The sequence below is a fragment of the Gigantopelta aegis genome, chromosome 10, assembly GCF_016097555.1.
Source record: "Gigantopelta aegis isolate Gae_Host chromosome 10, Gae_host_genome, whole genome shotgun sequence".
Lineage (NCBI taxonomy): Eukaryota > Metazoa > Mollusca > Gastropoda > Neomphalida > Peltospiridae > Gigantopelta > Gigantopelta aegis.
The window spans coordinates 75,513,039-75,531,033 of record NC_054708.1 but is presented as its reverse complement, the minus strand read 5'-3'; the positions used below and the strand labels follow the sequence as shown (position 1 = coordinate 75,531,033).

Here is a 17,995-nt window from a genome sequence, read left to right as displayed (position 1 = left end):
TATTATCCAAGAAAACCCCCACAATGGGCTATATAAAAAGAAAATAGTGGGATAATGAAGCATTGTTTTTCACCTTTCCACTATTCAACTTTAAAAAAAGTTGGACTTTTTTTAATTCACCTGACATATGAGAAAACTGGGTGATATAAATCAGTAAATAGGGGATATAGATCAGTAAACTGGTTGATACCGATCAGTAAACTGGGTGATACAAATCAGTAAACTGGTTGATACAGATCATTAAACTGGTGATACAGATCAGTAAACTGCTTGATACAAATCAGTAAACTGGTTGATACAGATCAGTAAACTAGGTGATACAGATCAGTAAACTGGGCAATGCAGATCAGTAAACTGGGTGTAGATCAGTAAACTTGGTGATGTAGATCAGTAAACTGGGTGATACAGATCGGTAAACTGGGTGATATAGATCAGTAAACTGGGTGATGTAGATCAGTAAACTGGCTGATACAGATCAGTAAACTGGGCGATACAGATCAGTAAACTGGGCAATACAGATCAGTAAACGAGGTGATGTAGATCAGTAAACTGGGTGATACAGATCAGTAAACTGGGTGATATAGATCAGTAAACTGGGTGATACAGATCAGTACACTGGGCGATACAGATCAGTAAACTAGGTGATACAGATAAGTAGACTGGGTGATACAGATCAGTAAACTGGGTGATACAGATCAGTAAACTGGGTGTGATACAGGTCAGTAAACTGGGTGATTCAAATCAGTAAACTGGGTGATTCAAATCAGTAAACTGGGTGATACAGATCAGTAAATTGGGTGTGATACAGGTCAGTAAGCTGGGTGATACAAATTGGTAAACTGGGTAATATCAATTACAGCTTATAACCTGTTACTGAAGCTCATGTTATTATTATACATATTAATTAATAGGCATATATGAAGAGCTGAAGACCAAAGTCCGGTTACACCCTGAGTATGAATGTTAAAGTTTATTTTGTTTAATGACACCACTAGACCACATTGATTTATTAATCATCAGCTATTGGATGTCAGGGCGACCAACTTTCCGGAATTTTTAACCCATATCCAGAATTCCGGAATTAATGCCAAAGATCCAGAATTTTTTCCAAATTCTCTATCATTATTTTTTGGGGAAGCAACCATTTCTGAATATATTTAAAATTATTCTATATTTTTAAATCCCAAGTTTATTAAACAAGAGTTTATCATTCTGCATTCTCCATTGCAACTATTTTGTAATTCTGACAAGTCTAAGAGAGAAAACCTGCAACATAGCAAGGAATCTTTTATATGCGTCATTCCACAGACTGGATAGCACATACCAAGGCCATTGTTATGCCAGTCGTGGTGCACTGGCTGGAACGAGAAATAGCCCAATGGGCCCACCAACGGACATCAACTTGATCAAGGTAGGACTTTCCTTTGCAACTGTCACATAAAAAGAACATTATAAATACTTAACATAAAATTAAATAGTTAGGGTTATGGTTAGTGAAAGTCCCCCCTCCCCCCTTATATCAAAGGCTGTAAAGACTAACCCTAGCCCTAACCATTGAAAGGGGGGTTCGGATCGAACTCATGCGAAAACAGCGATTCGCAATGCAAGCGGCCAAAGTTTTCCGAATGCTTTCGGTCTTTCCACCACCATTCGGAATGTCTCGGCTAATTCCGTATCGGTCGACCTGTTCCGAATCCGCTCGGCATAATCCGTTGTCTGACGAAGTAGTTCTCTGACCGCTGGCAGAACATTTGTTCACTTCTCATGGTGATTTAATTTCGATCTTGAAAATGTCAAAAATTGTGCGTAAATTGATTCAAACGGCAGCTGCACCCAAAGCAGTAGGTCCCTACAAGTAAGTAGAATGGGGTTATTCTTACGGGTTATAGCGAAAACGGAACCGTGCCAAAACGGCCCCAGGCGAAAACGGAACCAAATTGAACAAAACGAAACCTGTGTTGGCTAAAACGGTACCAAAATCTGTGGACAAAACGGAACCTGCGTTGGCTAAAACGGCACCAAAATCGATGGCTAAAACGGCACCGAAATCAAAACCTATTTATCTCGCATTCCCAATGAGAAAAAAATATATGCTATTATAACATGATTGCTCATAGTTCATTTTTATGTGAATTAAATAAATGAAATTGTTTATATACATGAGTGTTGTTATGTTTGGGCTACATAGTAAGGGCCTCGATTAGTGACGTCAAGCATCATCTTAGCACGTGCTCAAGCTAAAAATAACAGTTGTACTGAAGGCACTAATTTACTCTATTATACCTTTTTAAACACAGCAACAACTAACAGATCTCATGAAGGAAGTCAGACGTAAAATGATGTTTATTTATTTACAAAACAAGCAATCGATTGTTGTGTACTTAACCAAGTAAGCCCGGCAAGGCTGTGCAGTGAACATCGTGAGCTTTGATGTTTTGTCTGCGACACTCCGGCTAGACGGAATCGGTGATGGGGATTAACAATTAGCAATACGGGTGTAATTCTAGTAACTTAAATGCTTGATAATCATCAGTCTACAGTAATAACAACTCAAAAGATTTGGTAAGTGTTAATTCCTATCGTAGCACAATCCACGGTTTCACATGTTGAATAATACGATTTTGACCAGCTTTATTCGGCAATAAACCTAGGCCTAAGTCATGCTTTTTCACCTCTCTCTCTCTCTCTCTCTCTCTCTCTCTCTCTCTCTCTCTCTCTCTCTCTCTCTCTCTCTCTCTCTCATGTGTGGTTCCGTTTTAGCCACAATCGGTTCCGTTTTTGCCAACGAAAATGGTTCCGTTTTGGTAGTGGTTCCGTTTTAGCCTGATCCCATTCTTACAGTCGGTGTTGTCACATCCCTTCACTGTGTTATTCCACAAGAACAACTGTGTCAGAAGACGGGTTTGGGGGTGGGGTAAGGTGGGTATGTTTTTTTCAATGTTTGTATATATATATTCAATATACAGACATGTAGTTAGCAGTGAGTGGGGCAGTCCGGTAGAAGTGCTAAAACAAATGTGATCAATAATCTACCCATATGTGTGTGCAGGGGGATGCCTGCGGTCGACCCTCCCCTAGTGCAGAGCACACATAAAGGGACGGTCCATAAATGTCAATGGTTTTCATAATCCTAACAATGTTAGGATTGGGTTTGACCCCCCCCCCTCCTCTAATCCTAACATAAAAACATTGATATAATGTGTACGAAACATTGACCTTCGATGGACCGATGTTTTATCTGAAAAGCAATCCGAACATGGCTTTTACCCCCTCCCCCCCTTCCGAACATTGTTCGGATTGTGAAGCACATCGATATTTATGGACCGTCCCTAAGTCAAACCACACTTTCTACATCCATTCGGAATAACCCTCCCCCAAGCTTTTTTTGTTTTGTTTGATATAATTTATATATTTTCGAGGGTATCATGATCGACCACCCTAATAAACTTCACTGCCACAGTCTACACCACTTTCCCCATACGGCCTCCCATTTTTGTAGGGGGGGCAGGCAGGGTTTTGCCCGAATAGACCTCTTTCACATTCCACTGCATATGTCCATTTCGCAAATTATTCGCACTCGCACCTGTCCCATGTTTGTTATATTTCCTGAGCAGATGGTCACATGATTTAAATAGAGAATACTACATGAGTGGCCATTAGATACCGTTTATTTTACAATGATTTGTTTTAAAATTTATCTAATTAAGTCAAAGGAGTAAAATATGTTTTTTAATAAAAAGTTGTAAGATAAATGGTATCAAACAGACACGAATGTAGTGCCATATTATTAAATTTTTTGTGTGTATCCTAAAAAAAACCCAGGTTTAAAATAATTTCAAATGTAATTTTTACCTCAAACATATTTACAATCCTAGTGTATGTTGTTTTTAACTTGTGCATCACAGAAAAATCAATTTGAGGTTAACTTACACGTCACGTAGCAATAGGTTTCAATAATGCTCTTTTTTCATTGGATAGGCCCATATTATCAATGCTATCTTAGAACTACCAGGGTTTCTGCCAGAGAGTAAAACGAGTGTGGCGTCATACCCAAATTGTTTTGCAGATTTTATTTTTTGAGTTAACCTTTTGACAAAATTAATTACTCTTTACTGTATGATTTTCTTAACCCTAACCCTAAATGTAACCCATTTTCTTTCTGGGGGAGGCCTCCCCCCCCCCCCCCCCCCATACCCCCTGTTGACTGTGGTTGCATTCAATTCCATAGCGCCATACCCCAAAATTTCTTTCTGGCAGAAACACTGACTATAGTATCGTAAAACCATTGTAGGCTATGACAATGTTGTAGTGACATCATAGCCTACAGTGGTTTTATGATGTCTTAGTGATAAGATGACTTTGAAAATTTGACGCCTAGTCATCACTTAGTAATAGTCAGTCATTTGTCTTTAAATTGTTGTCACACACATATGTGTTATTAGTAAATGTTGTAAAAAATAACAAACGGTGTTCTCACCAACGGGTGTGTAAGAAAAAACGTTCTTTCTTGTATTTGATATTGCAGTCAGGCTGTTATCGTGGACAAGACCATGTATATATCTGGTCAGATCGGCTTCGAACCGTCTACGATGGAGATGGTGCCGGGAGGCGTGAAAGCTGAGGCAGATAAGGTGACACAGTACTTCATTACACAGGGCTTCTAGAATTTGTATCAAATCTACTAGTCACGGGATCAGTGATTTTAAAAAATGTACTAGCCATGATTAAAAATTCACTAGCCCTACTTTACTTTTGAGGTGAGTACAGGATATTCATATTTACAAAATAGACTTAACTGTAACATTTGACAGTTTTTTTCACTAGCTGTTGGGCATGGTAATAGCAGTTATTTACTAGCCCAACATTGAATATCACTAGCCATGGGAGTGGGGCTACCATAATGTAGAAGCCCTGCATTATAACAAATCTGATTGGATCTTTTTTAAAATTTGGTCAGTTAAGGTGACACAACAAGTTTCTAACAACAAATCTGATTGGATCTTTTTTTTTTAATTTGGTCAGTTAAGGTGACACAACATGTTTCTAACAACAAATTTGATTGGATCTTTTTAAAAATTTGGTCAGTTAAGGTGACACAACAAGTTTCTAACAACAAATCTGATTGGATCTTTGTTTAAAATATATTTTAAAACCATTGTTTTACCAGTACATATTTCGAAAAGTCACAGTATGTCATAATTGAGGCCTTGTCACTTAGAAATACCAAGATAGCAATCTACTGATTTCCTAATAATAATACTGAATTCTTGATAATATTGCTTTAAAATTTTAATAATATAACAGGCCTTCATATTTCACAGAAATTATCATTTCTGGTACTGTGTAGGTAGGATGTTGGTAAAATCATGGAACTGAAGTTTCTTTTCCCGTTATTATTATATCGAATACGTCTATTCAGTAAAAATAATAATATCTACAGTTTGTGATGGGTTCCCTTGATCACAAGGCACGGAAGCGAAAAAGTGTTTCCCATTAAATTTGAAATCCTATGGCCTTTAATTATATTGCTCTTAAATTCTAATAATAATATTACTGTGTATGAAGATTTTGGTTTCAGTCAATATTTCCTGTCACTATTAATGTGTTCACTTACGTTTTCCCATCAGTATGTTACTTGACCTGTTACAAACATAATATGTACTTCTTTTTATTTTGTTGTTTGCAGGTTTTGAAAAACATGGGAGCCATATTGTCTGCAGCTGGTATATCATATAAGAACGGTAAGCAGATGTGAAATAATGTCATCTAGTAAATATGTCTTTTTATTATTCTGTTTTATCCTGCAATCACTGTTGATGGAATATGACGACGGATAAAGCAAAGTCATATATGTATAGTAGCAGGATATGACTTTTGTTGTCACTGACGTCACACACATAGCTACATTACAAAATTGCTGATTTGACCTCTAGGTCATAGTACAATGTAGCTGAACTAACAGAAATAATAGCTTTCCCCTTAATTTTTATGGTCTGCAGGTTAAAGATAATAACTTGTGATTGATGTCGGATATCAGCTTTATGATGTTCTGGCTGAACCAGAAATTCCACTCGACAGAGCCTCGCTGAATTTCCCATTCTTACATTCACAGGATAAAGCCAATATCTTACATTATTAACTAGTTCAAAGATAACAATACAAAATATTATGTGTTTATTTGTTTATTGGCTGAATTGGCCACAGCTTAATTTAAGGTTACCACCCCAAAATAGAGCAATTGAGCAACCCAAATATAAATAAAATGACAAACAAATACATAAATAGATACAGATGCAAATGAAACAATACATTGAAACTTGCAAATTTATTGTGTGAAAATTAAATTTGCTATAATTGAGCAACAGTGCACATTGGAACCAGATGTACACATGTCGCAAGTATGCATATAAATCGATGAAAATAAATACAATTCAAATAAAATCCAAATAAATAAATAAACGGTACTGTTGTTGAGTGAGAAACTGCCACATGGCGAGATCTAGTGGCACAATGCGGATCTCAGCCACCGCCAACAGAACTGTGCTGTGGCCAATTGTATATATGCCATGTCAGCCAGCGGCTACCCACAAAACTGCAATGGACCGACTTCTCCACTTGAATGACATACATTATCAGTGGTAGTTACAAAGCACTGAACAAATGTGCAGTTGTTGCAAGGAGCAGATAAATAAACCTGATGGGGGAAAATAAATTAGAATTTTATTCTATACTTTCAAGGGTTTTTTTTTATGTATCCACCCAAATGAATTAAGTCTGCTGCTTAATGGCTATTTACACTAATTCTGGCTTTCTCAAGTACATCAAACCTCAATTTCATAAAAAAATAAATGAAATATGTTCTGTGTATTTTTTGACCACTAAATAAATAATCATATAAATAATCGATCAGTTTCCTTTTGTTAATGAAATTTAAATATTCATTCTAAATATGAAGAAACAATGTACATAATGAACTGCCTTTGGCAAACATTTATCAACAAATATGTGTTCAAGTAACTTGAAAAAAAATTCAAATTTTGATTGAAATATTGAAAGTGTTAAAAACGTATTTGATACCCATCTTGCCTATCAAAATACCATGTCCAAAACTATTTTCCATTTTGATTGCTTTATCAAATGTGTAATAATTAACAGAACAGCGGTTTGGGTAAATGAAATTATTCAGGCTAGATCCTTTATAGGCGTAAGATGGACATGTACACCAACCAACCAAAACTGTCTTTACGTGTCTAAATGGACTGAAGGTTCGTGCATGTCCATCCCGATCTCGATTGCAACATGAACGTATTACATACAAACTATAATAATGTTCACAAACGGGTTTGATGTACACTAAGAAATATACATGAATTAATGTATTGTACTTGAATAGCAAATGTGTAGCTTACATTTATGTAATATTTATACATGTATACACTCCATTTTCACGTGTGATGAGCTGTTTTGTATTTGGTAGCTTAATCAGAAATCCACATATACTGAACAAAAAAAGAAACTTCCGATTTGTACATATAGTATTTGTTGTGTTAAAGAATTCACTGTGTAATGAAATTATATAGGTAGTATTAGCCTTGAGCTGTATTATCAGGATTCATGAATTTTATCGATTATTTTTGCACTGTTAATCGTCGACAACGCGAAATTAAGTTTGCACGTGCATGCATGGTTCGACATGTCCCGTGTAGTATTCGGTCAATTTGTTTTACTTGTCTTACTGACATTGTTGTTAAGTGAACGAAAATGCTTCAAAATTTGTAAAATAAATTAATGTTTTTTACATTGTAGCATTTTTAGTATGCCAAGAATACCCAATAATTTACGCGAACGGGCGATTGGCATGCTTGATGCTGGCATGTCGACAGAATACGTTGCAAGGCATGTTGGGAGTTCTAGTCGAGCGATAAGAAATCTTCACGTAAGATTTCGAACGACAGAAAGCATCAACGACTTACCACGTCGTGGACGTCCACGTGTTACAACGTGTGGTCAAGACCGCTATATCATGAACACGCATTTGCGCAATCGATTCCAAACTGCCGCTGCTACTGCTGCTAACACACCTGGTCTTCATAATAACCGAATCAGTGGGCAAACTGTTCGTAATCGTCTGCGGGAGAACGGTTTACATGCACGACGTCCTTACGTCGGATGCATTTTATCGCAACGTCATTGTCTTAATTGGGCACGTGTACACACTCGTTGGATACGGCGATGCTGGAATACCGTTCTTTTTTCGGATGAATCCAGATTTTCTTTACAACGTGGTGATGGCAGGGTGCGCGTCTACCGTAGGAGAAATGAACACTATGCTGACTGTTGTGTTCTTGAACGAGATCGTTTCGGGGGTGGGGGTTCTGTCATGGTCTGGGCAGCCATTGCCCATGGTTATCATTCACCACTAGTCGTCATTGATGGCAATTTAAATGCTCAACGTTACCGCGATGACATTCTCGCTCATCATGTCATTCCTCTGTTCCATAACAACGCCAACATCTCGATTTTTCAGCATGATAATGCCACTTCTCATACAGCTAGAGACACTGTAAATTTTCTTAGGACAAATAACATTGATTTCATTGATGACTGGCCCGCTAAAAGTCCTTATCTCAACTCCATCGAGCATGTCTGGAATAGTCTGGACAGATGATTGAGGCGTCGTCCCAACCCACCCGCTAACGTCAACGAACTTCGCCAAGTGCTCATTCAGGAATGGGACAATATTCCACAGGCAGAAATCAACACTTTAGTCAATTCTATGCGCCTGCGATGCACTGCAGTGGTCAATTCAAGAGGTGGTCATACCCGTTATTAAGTGGGTGTTTTTATTTTTAACCCCTACCACACTTGGTCAAAATTTCTCCCAGTTTCTGTTAACCTATGGCCATGATTTTTGCACCAAACAATGCATCATGGAACACTCTTTAAACGCATATATAACAATTATTCCCCCGGTTTGTTTTCATCAAGTTATGTTCAAGCAAAGTTAGCGGAAGTTTCTTATTTTGTTCAGTATAGTTTAATCAACTTTTTCGTGTTATCAATGAACAGTAGTTGAATTAATTGAAATATTGATGTTTATTTTAAAGCAAATGTGGGTTTTCTAAGCTCGTCTTGGGAGTGGCAGTAATCCTACATGCGGTGCAGGAGGGATGACACATCATGTTACGAATCTCCCACAGTTTTCCTAAGGACGAGCACTTTATTAAAGACTTTGCGTAATGTTTTTTCGACTGTGTTGTACATATTATTATATATCTCATTCCAACCCAATCAGTACTGAACTCTTAGCCTTATGGTAAACTGCAATATACAGACTAAACAGACAATAATACATTTCTGCTGTGAACAATATCATTTATTTTGCTGATGGTTACTTGGTCTGAATCACCAATTGCCCATCCCTTAAAAATGTTTTTGTCTTCAAGGAGTGTAGATTTAGATAAGAGTAAAGTTAAATTGATAAAGTTACCTTTAGTATATGCGAATACATATCTGATACACAGACCCTTAAATTCTGAAAAACACTGGCTATCTGTTATACATCGTTATTTATGCCTTCTCTAAGAGATATACTGTTTAAATCTGTTTTACTGTGCATGTAGGCCTACTTTGTAGCTCTAATAACGGGTAAGAACATTACTAATCCCACCTTTCTGTCACATAAGTGCCGCAAAGTAATTTACAAGTACAAGTACAGTAGACATACATTTGTACCAAACTTTATTAAAAAAAGAGGTGATGTAATTTTTTATCATTTTTCAATTTGAACACCACACAACCGCAGTTGGTGAAAAAACGGACATTTTGAAATTTTGAATACGGTAATTTTATAAATTTGAATAAACCTTACTGGAAATAAAACATCATAGTTAATGCTATTTGAGTACAGTGTTTTATATATGGCCGCTGTGCATATATAGCCATTTCTATGTAAAGTGACAAATAAAATTCAAATATTGATCAACGCAGACAGAAGAAGACGGCGGATGCAGCTGCTATTGCCGTTGAATTTACAGAATTTATCTTTGTATTGTGCACGATGTGAATACGGTACCTGAGAGCGAAAAGATCCTTGCGAAGTGCGGTATCGGGTGAGAACAAGAAGAATGTCGCAATACAAATCAAAAGAGAAGGGGTCACAATGATAGGGAATATAAAACGGCCTTGCTTATTATATAGTTCTTTATATTAAAGGGACATTCCTGAGTTTGCTGCAATTTTTAAGATGTTATCGACTAATAGAGACTTTTTAACGATTGTAATTACATATCAAATATATTTTTCTGCATAAAATATTAGTGGCTGTATATTAAACATGTTTCTGATTGTTCTAATATTTGTACTAGGTTAAATTTCATTTTATTTCCTAAATTTTTTTATTTTCATATGTACGAAATTATTTGAAGACAAAATTCAGTTTGTGCTTCTTACAAATATTAAGACGACCGGAAACACATTGAATATACAGACACTGATATTCTAAACAAGAAAATATATTTAATATGCAAATTTAATCATAGAAATATTTTATTAGTCTGAAACACAGGGCACAATATTTCACGCGAACCGCCGTTCTGTTCGCATGTCGGTTACGCAAAATTACATTTACGCGAACCGCAAATTGGTTACGTCATGACCTGTAAACTAAAACTGCAAACTTCACGATTACAGGAAGTTTATTCACGCAGACATACTACTTGTATTCCGACAAATGTTTTAGACTGATTTTTAGATACTTGATGTGCAGCAAACCAGTAGACAACGTTATATTACAACAGTTGTAACTTGCAACCAGTCTAAACTTTTAAAAATGTTTTAAAGAAATATGCTCGGACCTCTAGGGACGGCTAAATTATCTGCTGCTATTTTATCTCTAAAGGAATATATGTAGACATAATATTGGATTGCCCATAATTTTACATATGTTAAAAACAGCTTTAACGTAAACAGGAATCCAAAAGTGTCACAAAATTGAAAAATACTAACATCACATAACGAGCTTTAAAAACCAAACATTTGGAACTTCACTGTAGTATAGAAGTACCATTGATAAAGTGAAAGTAGCGTAACCAGCGCAAAACGAAAAAAGGAATCCCTTGCAAATAATTATGTATCTATTTCAAAGGCGTAGCGCCCATTACGCACAGTACGCATGTACGTAATGCAAAAACAAAATCTGGGAATAGGTCGAGGCTGTATGTAATTGTTCTATAAAATATCCTCTTAAAATTGACTCGAAAAAAGATAGAAAAAAATGCTTCCGAAAAGGTTCAGAATGCATCTACAGTGGTTCTGAGTTTCAAAATTTTCACAGGGGTAGGCCTCCCAAATCCGTAATGCTAAAAAAAATTCTGGTTACGCCCCTGTATTTTGTTTCAGTACTGGGGCTGATATTCAGTTCTTTTATAATATTGTTAACTTTAGCAAGCATTAAAGAATTTTTTTTTTTTTTGTAAGATGTTTTCTTTTGTATTTGTTTTAACTTCATGTTTGAGCTAAAAACTATGTATTTAAAATATAATTTCAACGTAATTTTGAGGTAACCGATCAGGTAACCTACGGGTTACGCAAATATAATTCACGTAACCGCACAATTGGTTACCTATGTAAAAAAAACACGTGAACCGACTTCCGGTTCCCTCAGATTTCGAAATATTGTCCCCTGAAACATCTTACAATGCAGCAAACTCAGGAATGTCCCTTTAATATAAAGAACTATGTAATAAGGAACTGATAATTAAGGTGTCATTGACATATTAAACTGCAAGTAATAATTGGTACATTCTGGTATCACTAAAATGAATCCAGCCAAGAAGCAGGTGAACTGCGAACAAAGTAATTTTGTATTGCAATAAACCGATACACTGGTAATATGACCGTCTAAACATAGCACCCTGTCCTAATGGGATACACATTAGGTCCCCAAGGTTTAGATTACCATAGTAATATCTGTATTGTATACAAAGTGAGGGCGGGTTTTAGCTCAGTCAGTTGAGTGCTCACCTGTGGTGCTTGTGTCGCAGGATCAAATCACCTGGGCGGATCCATTCAACTGATTGGGTTTTTTCTCATTCCAACCAGTGCACCACAACTGGTCACAGGCTTTCCTATCTGTGGGAAAATGCATATAAAAGATCCCTGGCTACTAATGGAAAAATGTACCGGGTTTGTCAGAGTTACCTAATGTTCAACATCCAATAGCTGATGATTAATTAATCAATGTGCTCTAGTGGTGTAGTTAAACAAAACAAACAAACTTTGATACAGTTGTAATGTGGGATCAAATGTCAATAGTGTTGAACTGCCTGCCAGTAAAACGGTCAACTCCGGACGCTGGATTGAGGCTTTTGGTTACATAATATTGCTATTTGCCGTGTTTAGTTTACGTGTGATCTTTTTTCTTCTCTTTTCTATCAGTATATGTACAGTAACATTTTAAAATTCTTGTTTTTTGTTTTCAGTTGTCAAGACGACAGTTCTGCTTCAAGACATAAACGACTTTGCTGCTGTCAACGAAATCTACGCTACCTGTAAGATTTTCAGTCTCTCACATTTTACACACACGGTGGAACTATGATTTTTTTTGGGGTGTGTACAAAAATTGCTTTCTGGGTTGTCAGTTTTTAGCAATTAATTTGTTTATGTAGGTTAAAGCAGTGCAGAAAATACTAGTTTGTCTACTTACCAATTTCTCATTCCAGTCAGTGTACCACAACTGGTATATATCAAAGTATGTGGTATGTATCCTGTCTGTGGGATGGTGCATATAAAAAATCCTTTTCTACTAATGGAAAAGAAGTAGCAGGTTTCTTTTCTAAGACTATATGTCAAAATTACCAAATGTTTGACATCCAGTTGCTGATGATTAATAAATCAATATGCTCTAGTGGTGTCGTTAAACAAAACCAACAAATGTTATTTACTAGCCATGTCCAGCTCTGAGTGACCCACATCTGAATACCCAGGGTTTGGCCCGGTGGTAGAGCACTTGCTGGAGGTGTGATGGGTCATGGAACCAATCCCCCTCGGTGAATACACCCTTTTCTCATTCCAACTAGCTCTCCATAATTGGTATGTGCTATCCCATCTATGGGGAAACTGCTCATAAAAGATCCCTTGCTGCTTAATGACAAGAATAGCCTCTTTGTTGGCAATATCTAGATTAGAGTCACATTTGCCATATATTACACATTACAGTCAGTTTAGAAAAATGTTGGGGTTTCATAAAAATTCCTTAACTGTTTATAATTTGTTTAAAAGCTTCAGACCTTAAAAACATGACAGGAAAATAAAGGAAACAATTTTTTCTTGTCCTCAGGTATATGGGACAGGGAGCTATCCCATGAAAGATACTTCAAACCATACTTGTGCTTAATATGACGTTGTTGGTAATATGATGTCATATTAATGTGAGAGATGTGAGGTCATCAGACAACAATTTTAAATCAATATTTTGTTATTAAAACCTTCATTATAAAAGGTATCTTGTTAATTTGTAGTGTTAAATTTTATTTAACACATGAAACAAACATGGCAAATATAATAATGTAGTTTATTTATGATAAAAAAAAGTTATTTTTTCAGCCATCTTTGTCTGTTTGTGTGAAATAATAGTATATTTATTGAAAGGATGAGAGAAAAAGACTTTGATCATATGCGGTCATGTGGGATAAAAAAAGTACACCCTTTGTGGTGAAATTTGTAACCTTGTGACTGCAAGCCTTGTCCCAGGTCAAAGTTTCCACCCACCACCTCGGATGTACAGACGCACACGCACACATGCACACACAGACACTCACATCCCACACACCTTTTTCTCATTCCATAAGTAAGTCATTTGATGCTGTCACTCACAATGTCTTTAAGTCTGCCAGAACATTCTCTAGATACTCATTTTTCTAGGGATAAATCAAATAAAACTTGCATTTTTATCAATGAGTAAATCGTTGTGCTTTGTAATTTCAGTAGTTGCTTAATTAATTTCTCTGTTTATTGTTAATTGATTGATTTTGTTGCAGATTTTACAAGCCATCTACCGGCAAGGGCTGCCTACCAAGTAGCCGCTTTACCAAAGGTTTGTCTTTTAGCCGTCTTTCGTTTAAAACAGCTTTTTGTCAATAATTCCAGTTTTGGTTTCACATAACTTACTCACTTAATCTGCTTCATGCTAAGAAGCCCATATAAGGCTGTAACCAGAGATCACCTATCTTTTGCCAGCTTCTCCAGCAGCCCCCAGCTCAGACTGCCCTCTCGGATTTCCTTGACATAAAAAGAAAGGAAAAATGTGTTGGAACCAACCAAAATGTTCTATTTTTATGTGTAACTTGTCACAACATTTACATTGGTCAGTATATAAGTGAAACAGTTGTTTAAACCATGGTATAGGGTGACACCAACCTAACCCCATCCCATACATCACTGTTTAAACCATGGTATAGGGTGACACCAACCTAACCCCATCCCATACATCACTATTTAAACCATGGTATAGGGTGACACCAACCTAACCCCATCCCATACATCACTATTTAAACCATGGTATAGGGTGACACCAACCTAACCCCATCCCATACATCACTGTTTAAACCATGGTATAGGGTGACACCAACCTAACCCCATCCCATACATCACTATTTAAACCATGGTATAGGGTGACACCAACCTAACCCCATCCCATACATCACTGTTTAAACCATGGTATAGGGTGACACCAACCTAACCCCATCCCATACATCACTATTTAAGGTGAGCTATCTCTCTCGTTCCCCATCACTCCCCTCAGACTGTTCAAGGAGAGTAATGTTTAGTTCCCATTAGTTTGTGACTTTATGTGGGATCAGTATGGTGATTTATTACACACCAGTGTAAGATATTGCTCATGTCAGAACAATCACTCAATATTAGTGTAATATTGGCGTGACATAGATCACTTGCTGACCCAATTCATAAAAACATAACGTGTAGAAGGTATCGATCGACATATGCTTACTTCTGCATTGCTGTTTGTTTGCAGTTGGTTTGTAATAAATAGAATACTATATTCTTTTGCCTGTCACACCATGTTTATGAAACCCGTGAACAGTGTTTGTATCTGACTCACTTTCACTTGTCAGATACCAAAACTGTTCACTCATTTCATAAAAATGGTGTGACAGACAAGCTCATTTAGTATTCTATATATCTCAAATGGTTCTCCATGCTGGAAGTAAGGGAAGCTGTTAACACTCCTGTCAATGTATTTTACAGCAAGTCTGCCATCCCAAATTAGCTTGTAGTCTTCTGACATGACTATTGAGCATGATGTTTAGGTATTTAATCCCTCTTCATCTCTCTCTCCCCCCCCCCCCCCCCCCCCCCCCCCACTCCCAAGTCTTTAATTCTAGCTGGAGTTTCTATAGATGTATAATGTTCATAATCAGATAAATTTATTTTTCAGGGAGCTCTGGTTGAAATTGAAGCCATTGCTGTTTTAGGTGATATTCAGGATGAGTGATTTACCGGATCATTCGGGTTACAGGGCTGTTCATTCCAGAGATGATGCAATCATTACTATAAAACCAGAACTAGGCACTTGTTATTATGACAGGAGGGCTTTTTGTTGGTTTTTTGGGGTTTTTTTGTTTTGGAGGGTGTGTGTAGATTGGGTTTTTTGTTGGTTTTATTGTTTTGGAGGGTGTGTGTAGATTGGGTTTTTTGTTGGTTTTATTGTTTTGGAGGGTGTGTGTAGATTGGTTTTTTTGTTGGTTTTATTGTTTTGGAGGGTGTGTGTAGATTGGGTTTTTTGTTGGTTTTATTGTTTTGGAGGGTGTGTGTAGATTGGGTTTTTTGTTGGTTTTTTTGTTTTTTTACAATTTTTTTTTTTAAATAGTTATATTTAAACCAGTTGAAGTGCTATAATTGCAATCAGTGCAGAAATAATTTTTTGTCTAATCTTGTCTTTTGAAAAATTCTGATCTTGTCTGAAAATTGTGCACATGTAGTATGCAGTGTTGTTTATGAAAGTAGGCTTTGTTACATGGATGTGATGTTAAAGGTAGCAGGTAATGAATGTACATGTATGTTGTTTTGATTAGTGTATTATGAAATTAATTTAGAATTAAAAAAAATATTTTATTGATATTTTTGTAATTTTCTTTTATTTCAAAATGTACTTAACACTCGGGATATTATGTGAAATTGAAATTATGTTGAAGTGGCTCTATCTCACTCTAGCCACTGCATCACGATGTATATCGGAGGCCGTTGTATGTGCTATCCTGTCTGTGCATATAAACAATCTCTTGCTACAAATGGAAATATGTAGGAGGTTTTCTCTCTAAGACAATATGTCAAATTACCAAATGTTTGACATCCAATAGCCAATGATTAATAAATCAACAGAACAAACCAACGTCCTAAACTTTTTGTTGTAATGGTAACTCAGTCTGATTTGGATATTTCTCCTTTTGACAGGATGTTACAAGAATGCATGGCTCAGTCTATTTTGGTAGTTCGCTCCTGTATCAATTATGAAATTGTTATATTGTTATGAAAACGAAGGCAGAGAAAATGTTGGTATGGTCACCACAATTTGATTACCTCTTTGAATTTGGTAAGAGTCACCCGTATCAAAGCAGGTGGTTTCCGACACACTCTTTCTCTACCAAGTATCAAGATAATAATGTTAGATAACAAAGAGCCGTGGTTTAATTTGTGCTGAGGTTTTGTTAAATAAATACTAGTATTCATTTCTTTTTCCAATGACTATAAAAATGTGCTCTCATGTAGTTACAGCCAAAAAGATTCATTTCTCATTATCAGTAATATGAAAAATTGTGTGATCTCGTTCCCCACGTCTGTTATTTTGATTGCATTCTAGGTGTGAATCAATCCAGCGTCATGTAGGTCTTTATATAAATACGGGTGGAACGTAACGCAGTGATAAAGCGCTTGCTTGATCCCCATCGGTGGGCCCATTGAGCTATTTCTCGTTCCAGCCAGCACCACGACTGGTATATTAAAGGCCGTGGTATGTACTACCCTGTCTGTGGGATGGTGCATATCAAAAACATCCTTTGCTGCTAATCAAAAAGAGTAGCCCACAGAGTGGCAACAGTGGGTTTCCTCTCTCAATATCTGTGTGGTCCTTTACCATAAGTCTGACGCCATATAACCGTAAATAAAATGTGTTGAGTGTGTCGTTAAATAAAACATTTCTTTCTTTTTTCTTTTTATATAAACACAAATTAGAACTCAAATTTTAATAATGATTAAAATTGATTTCATAAGAAAAACAAAATGGTGGCACAGGTACATGTATTAGAAACTGATGGTAAAACAATTCCTTTCCTTTTTAAATAACTGTTGATTAAACAATGTGTGGTCAACAAACCAGCCTTGGTTGTGTAGTGGTCAAGTTATTGGTCATAAGGCTGGTAGGTCCTGGGTTCGCACCCCAGTCCTGGCTCCCACTCAGTGTCTTTTTATAGCTCAATGGACCAACTTGCCTCTCATTAACCACTAACCATTAACTTGCTGTTCAGTCATAGCCACCATGTAAGAAAATATCACAAATGAGTAAGGCAAATATTTTTTCCTTTTCTTTTTATTTTTAAAAGTGTGTTTAAATAAAGATATCACAATGTACACAATCTGACAAGTATGAATAGTGAAATTTTAGATGCCATAAAATAATGAGTAAAAAAATAATATAATAAATAGCAAACACTGTTTTGACAGTTTGAAGGTTCAAATTAGATGTATAATCATAGTCAAAAATTGTTTATATATACATGTACATAATAATCGACTCTTAGAATATTTCATTTAAGGTTGCAATGGTGATTTGAAAATTATAACCTTGTGCTATCACTAAAATGTATACCATAAAATTGTAAATCGTTTTGTATAGCCAAAACTAGTTCCACGTTTTCTGCATTTTTACAAGCATTACGATAAATATGGACATGATGGATAACTATTTTAAAGAATACAA

The 17,995-nt window shown here is 36.3% G+C and overlaps 1 protein-coding gene across 2 annotated transcripts; it reads left to right on the top strand.

The window, feature by feature from the left end:
• Window positions 1-1,698: 1,698 nt before the first annotated feature.
• On the top strand, window positions 1,699-16,138 carry LOC121384265 (2-iminobutanoate/2-iminopropanoate deaminase-like). 2 transcript variants are annotated; one of them, XM_041514580.1, is made up of 6 exons: window positions 1,699-1,855; window positions 4,526-4,631; window positions 5,687-5,741; window positions 12,483-12,551; window positions 14,040-14,095; window positions 15,458-16,138. In XM_041514580.1, exons 1-6 carry the CDS (start codon window positions 1,791-1,793, stop codon window positions 15,512-15,514), a joined length of 408 nt encoding a protein of 135 aa, XP_041370514.1. In that variant the 5' UTR covers window positions 1,699-1,790; the 3' UTR covers window positions 15,515-16,138. The 2 variants fall into 2 exon arrangements, with proteins under 2 accessions (XP_041370514.1, XP_041370515.1); XM_041514581.1 differs by lacking the exon at window positions 1,699-1,855 and adding an exon at window positions 2,253-2,562.
• Window positions 16,139-17,995: the final 1,857 nt, after the last annotated feature.

Bases quoted from the DNA above. Each gene is read 5' to 3' on its own strand.
- LOC121384265 (XM_041514580.1), top strand. From the start codon at position 1,791: ATGTCAAAAATTGTGCGTAAATTGATTCAAACGGCAGCTGCACCCAAA. The intron at 4,632-5,686 runs GTGACACAGTAC...TGTTGTTTGCAG, and splicing joins TGAAAGCTGAGGCAGATAAG to GTTTTGAAAAACATGGGAGC. The intron at 14,096-15,457 runs GTTTGTCTTTTA...TTTATTTTTCAG, and splicing joins AAGTAGCCGCTTTACCAAAG to GGAGCTCTGGTTGAAATTGA.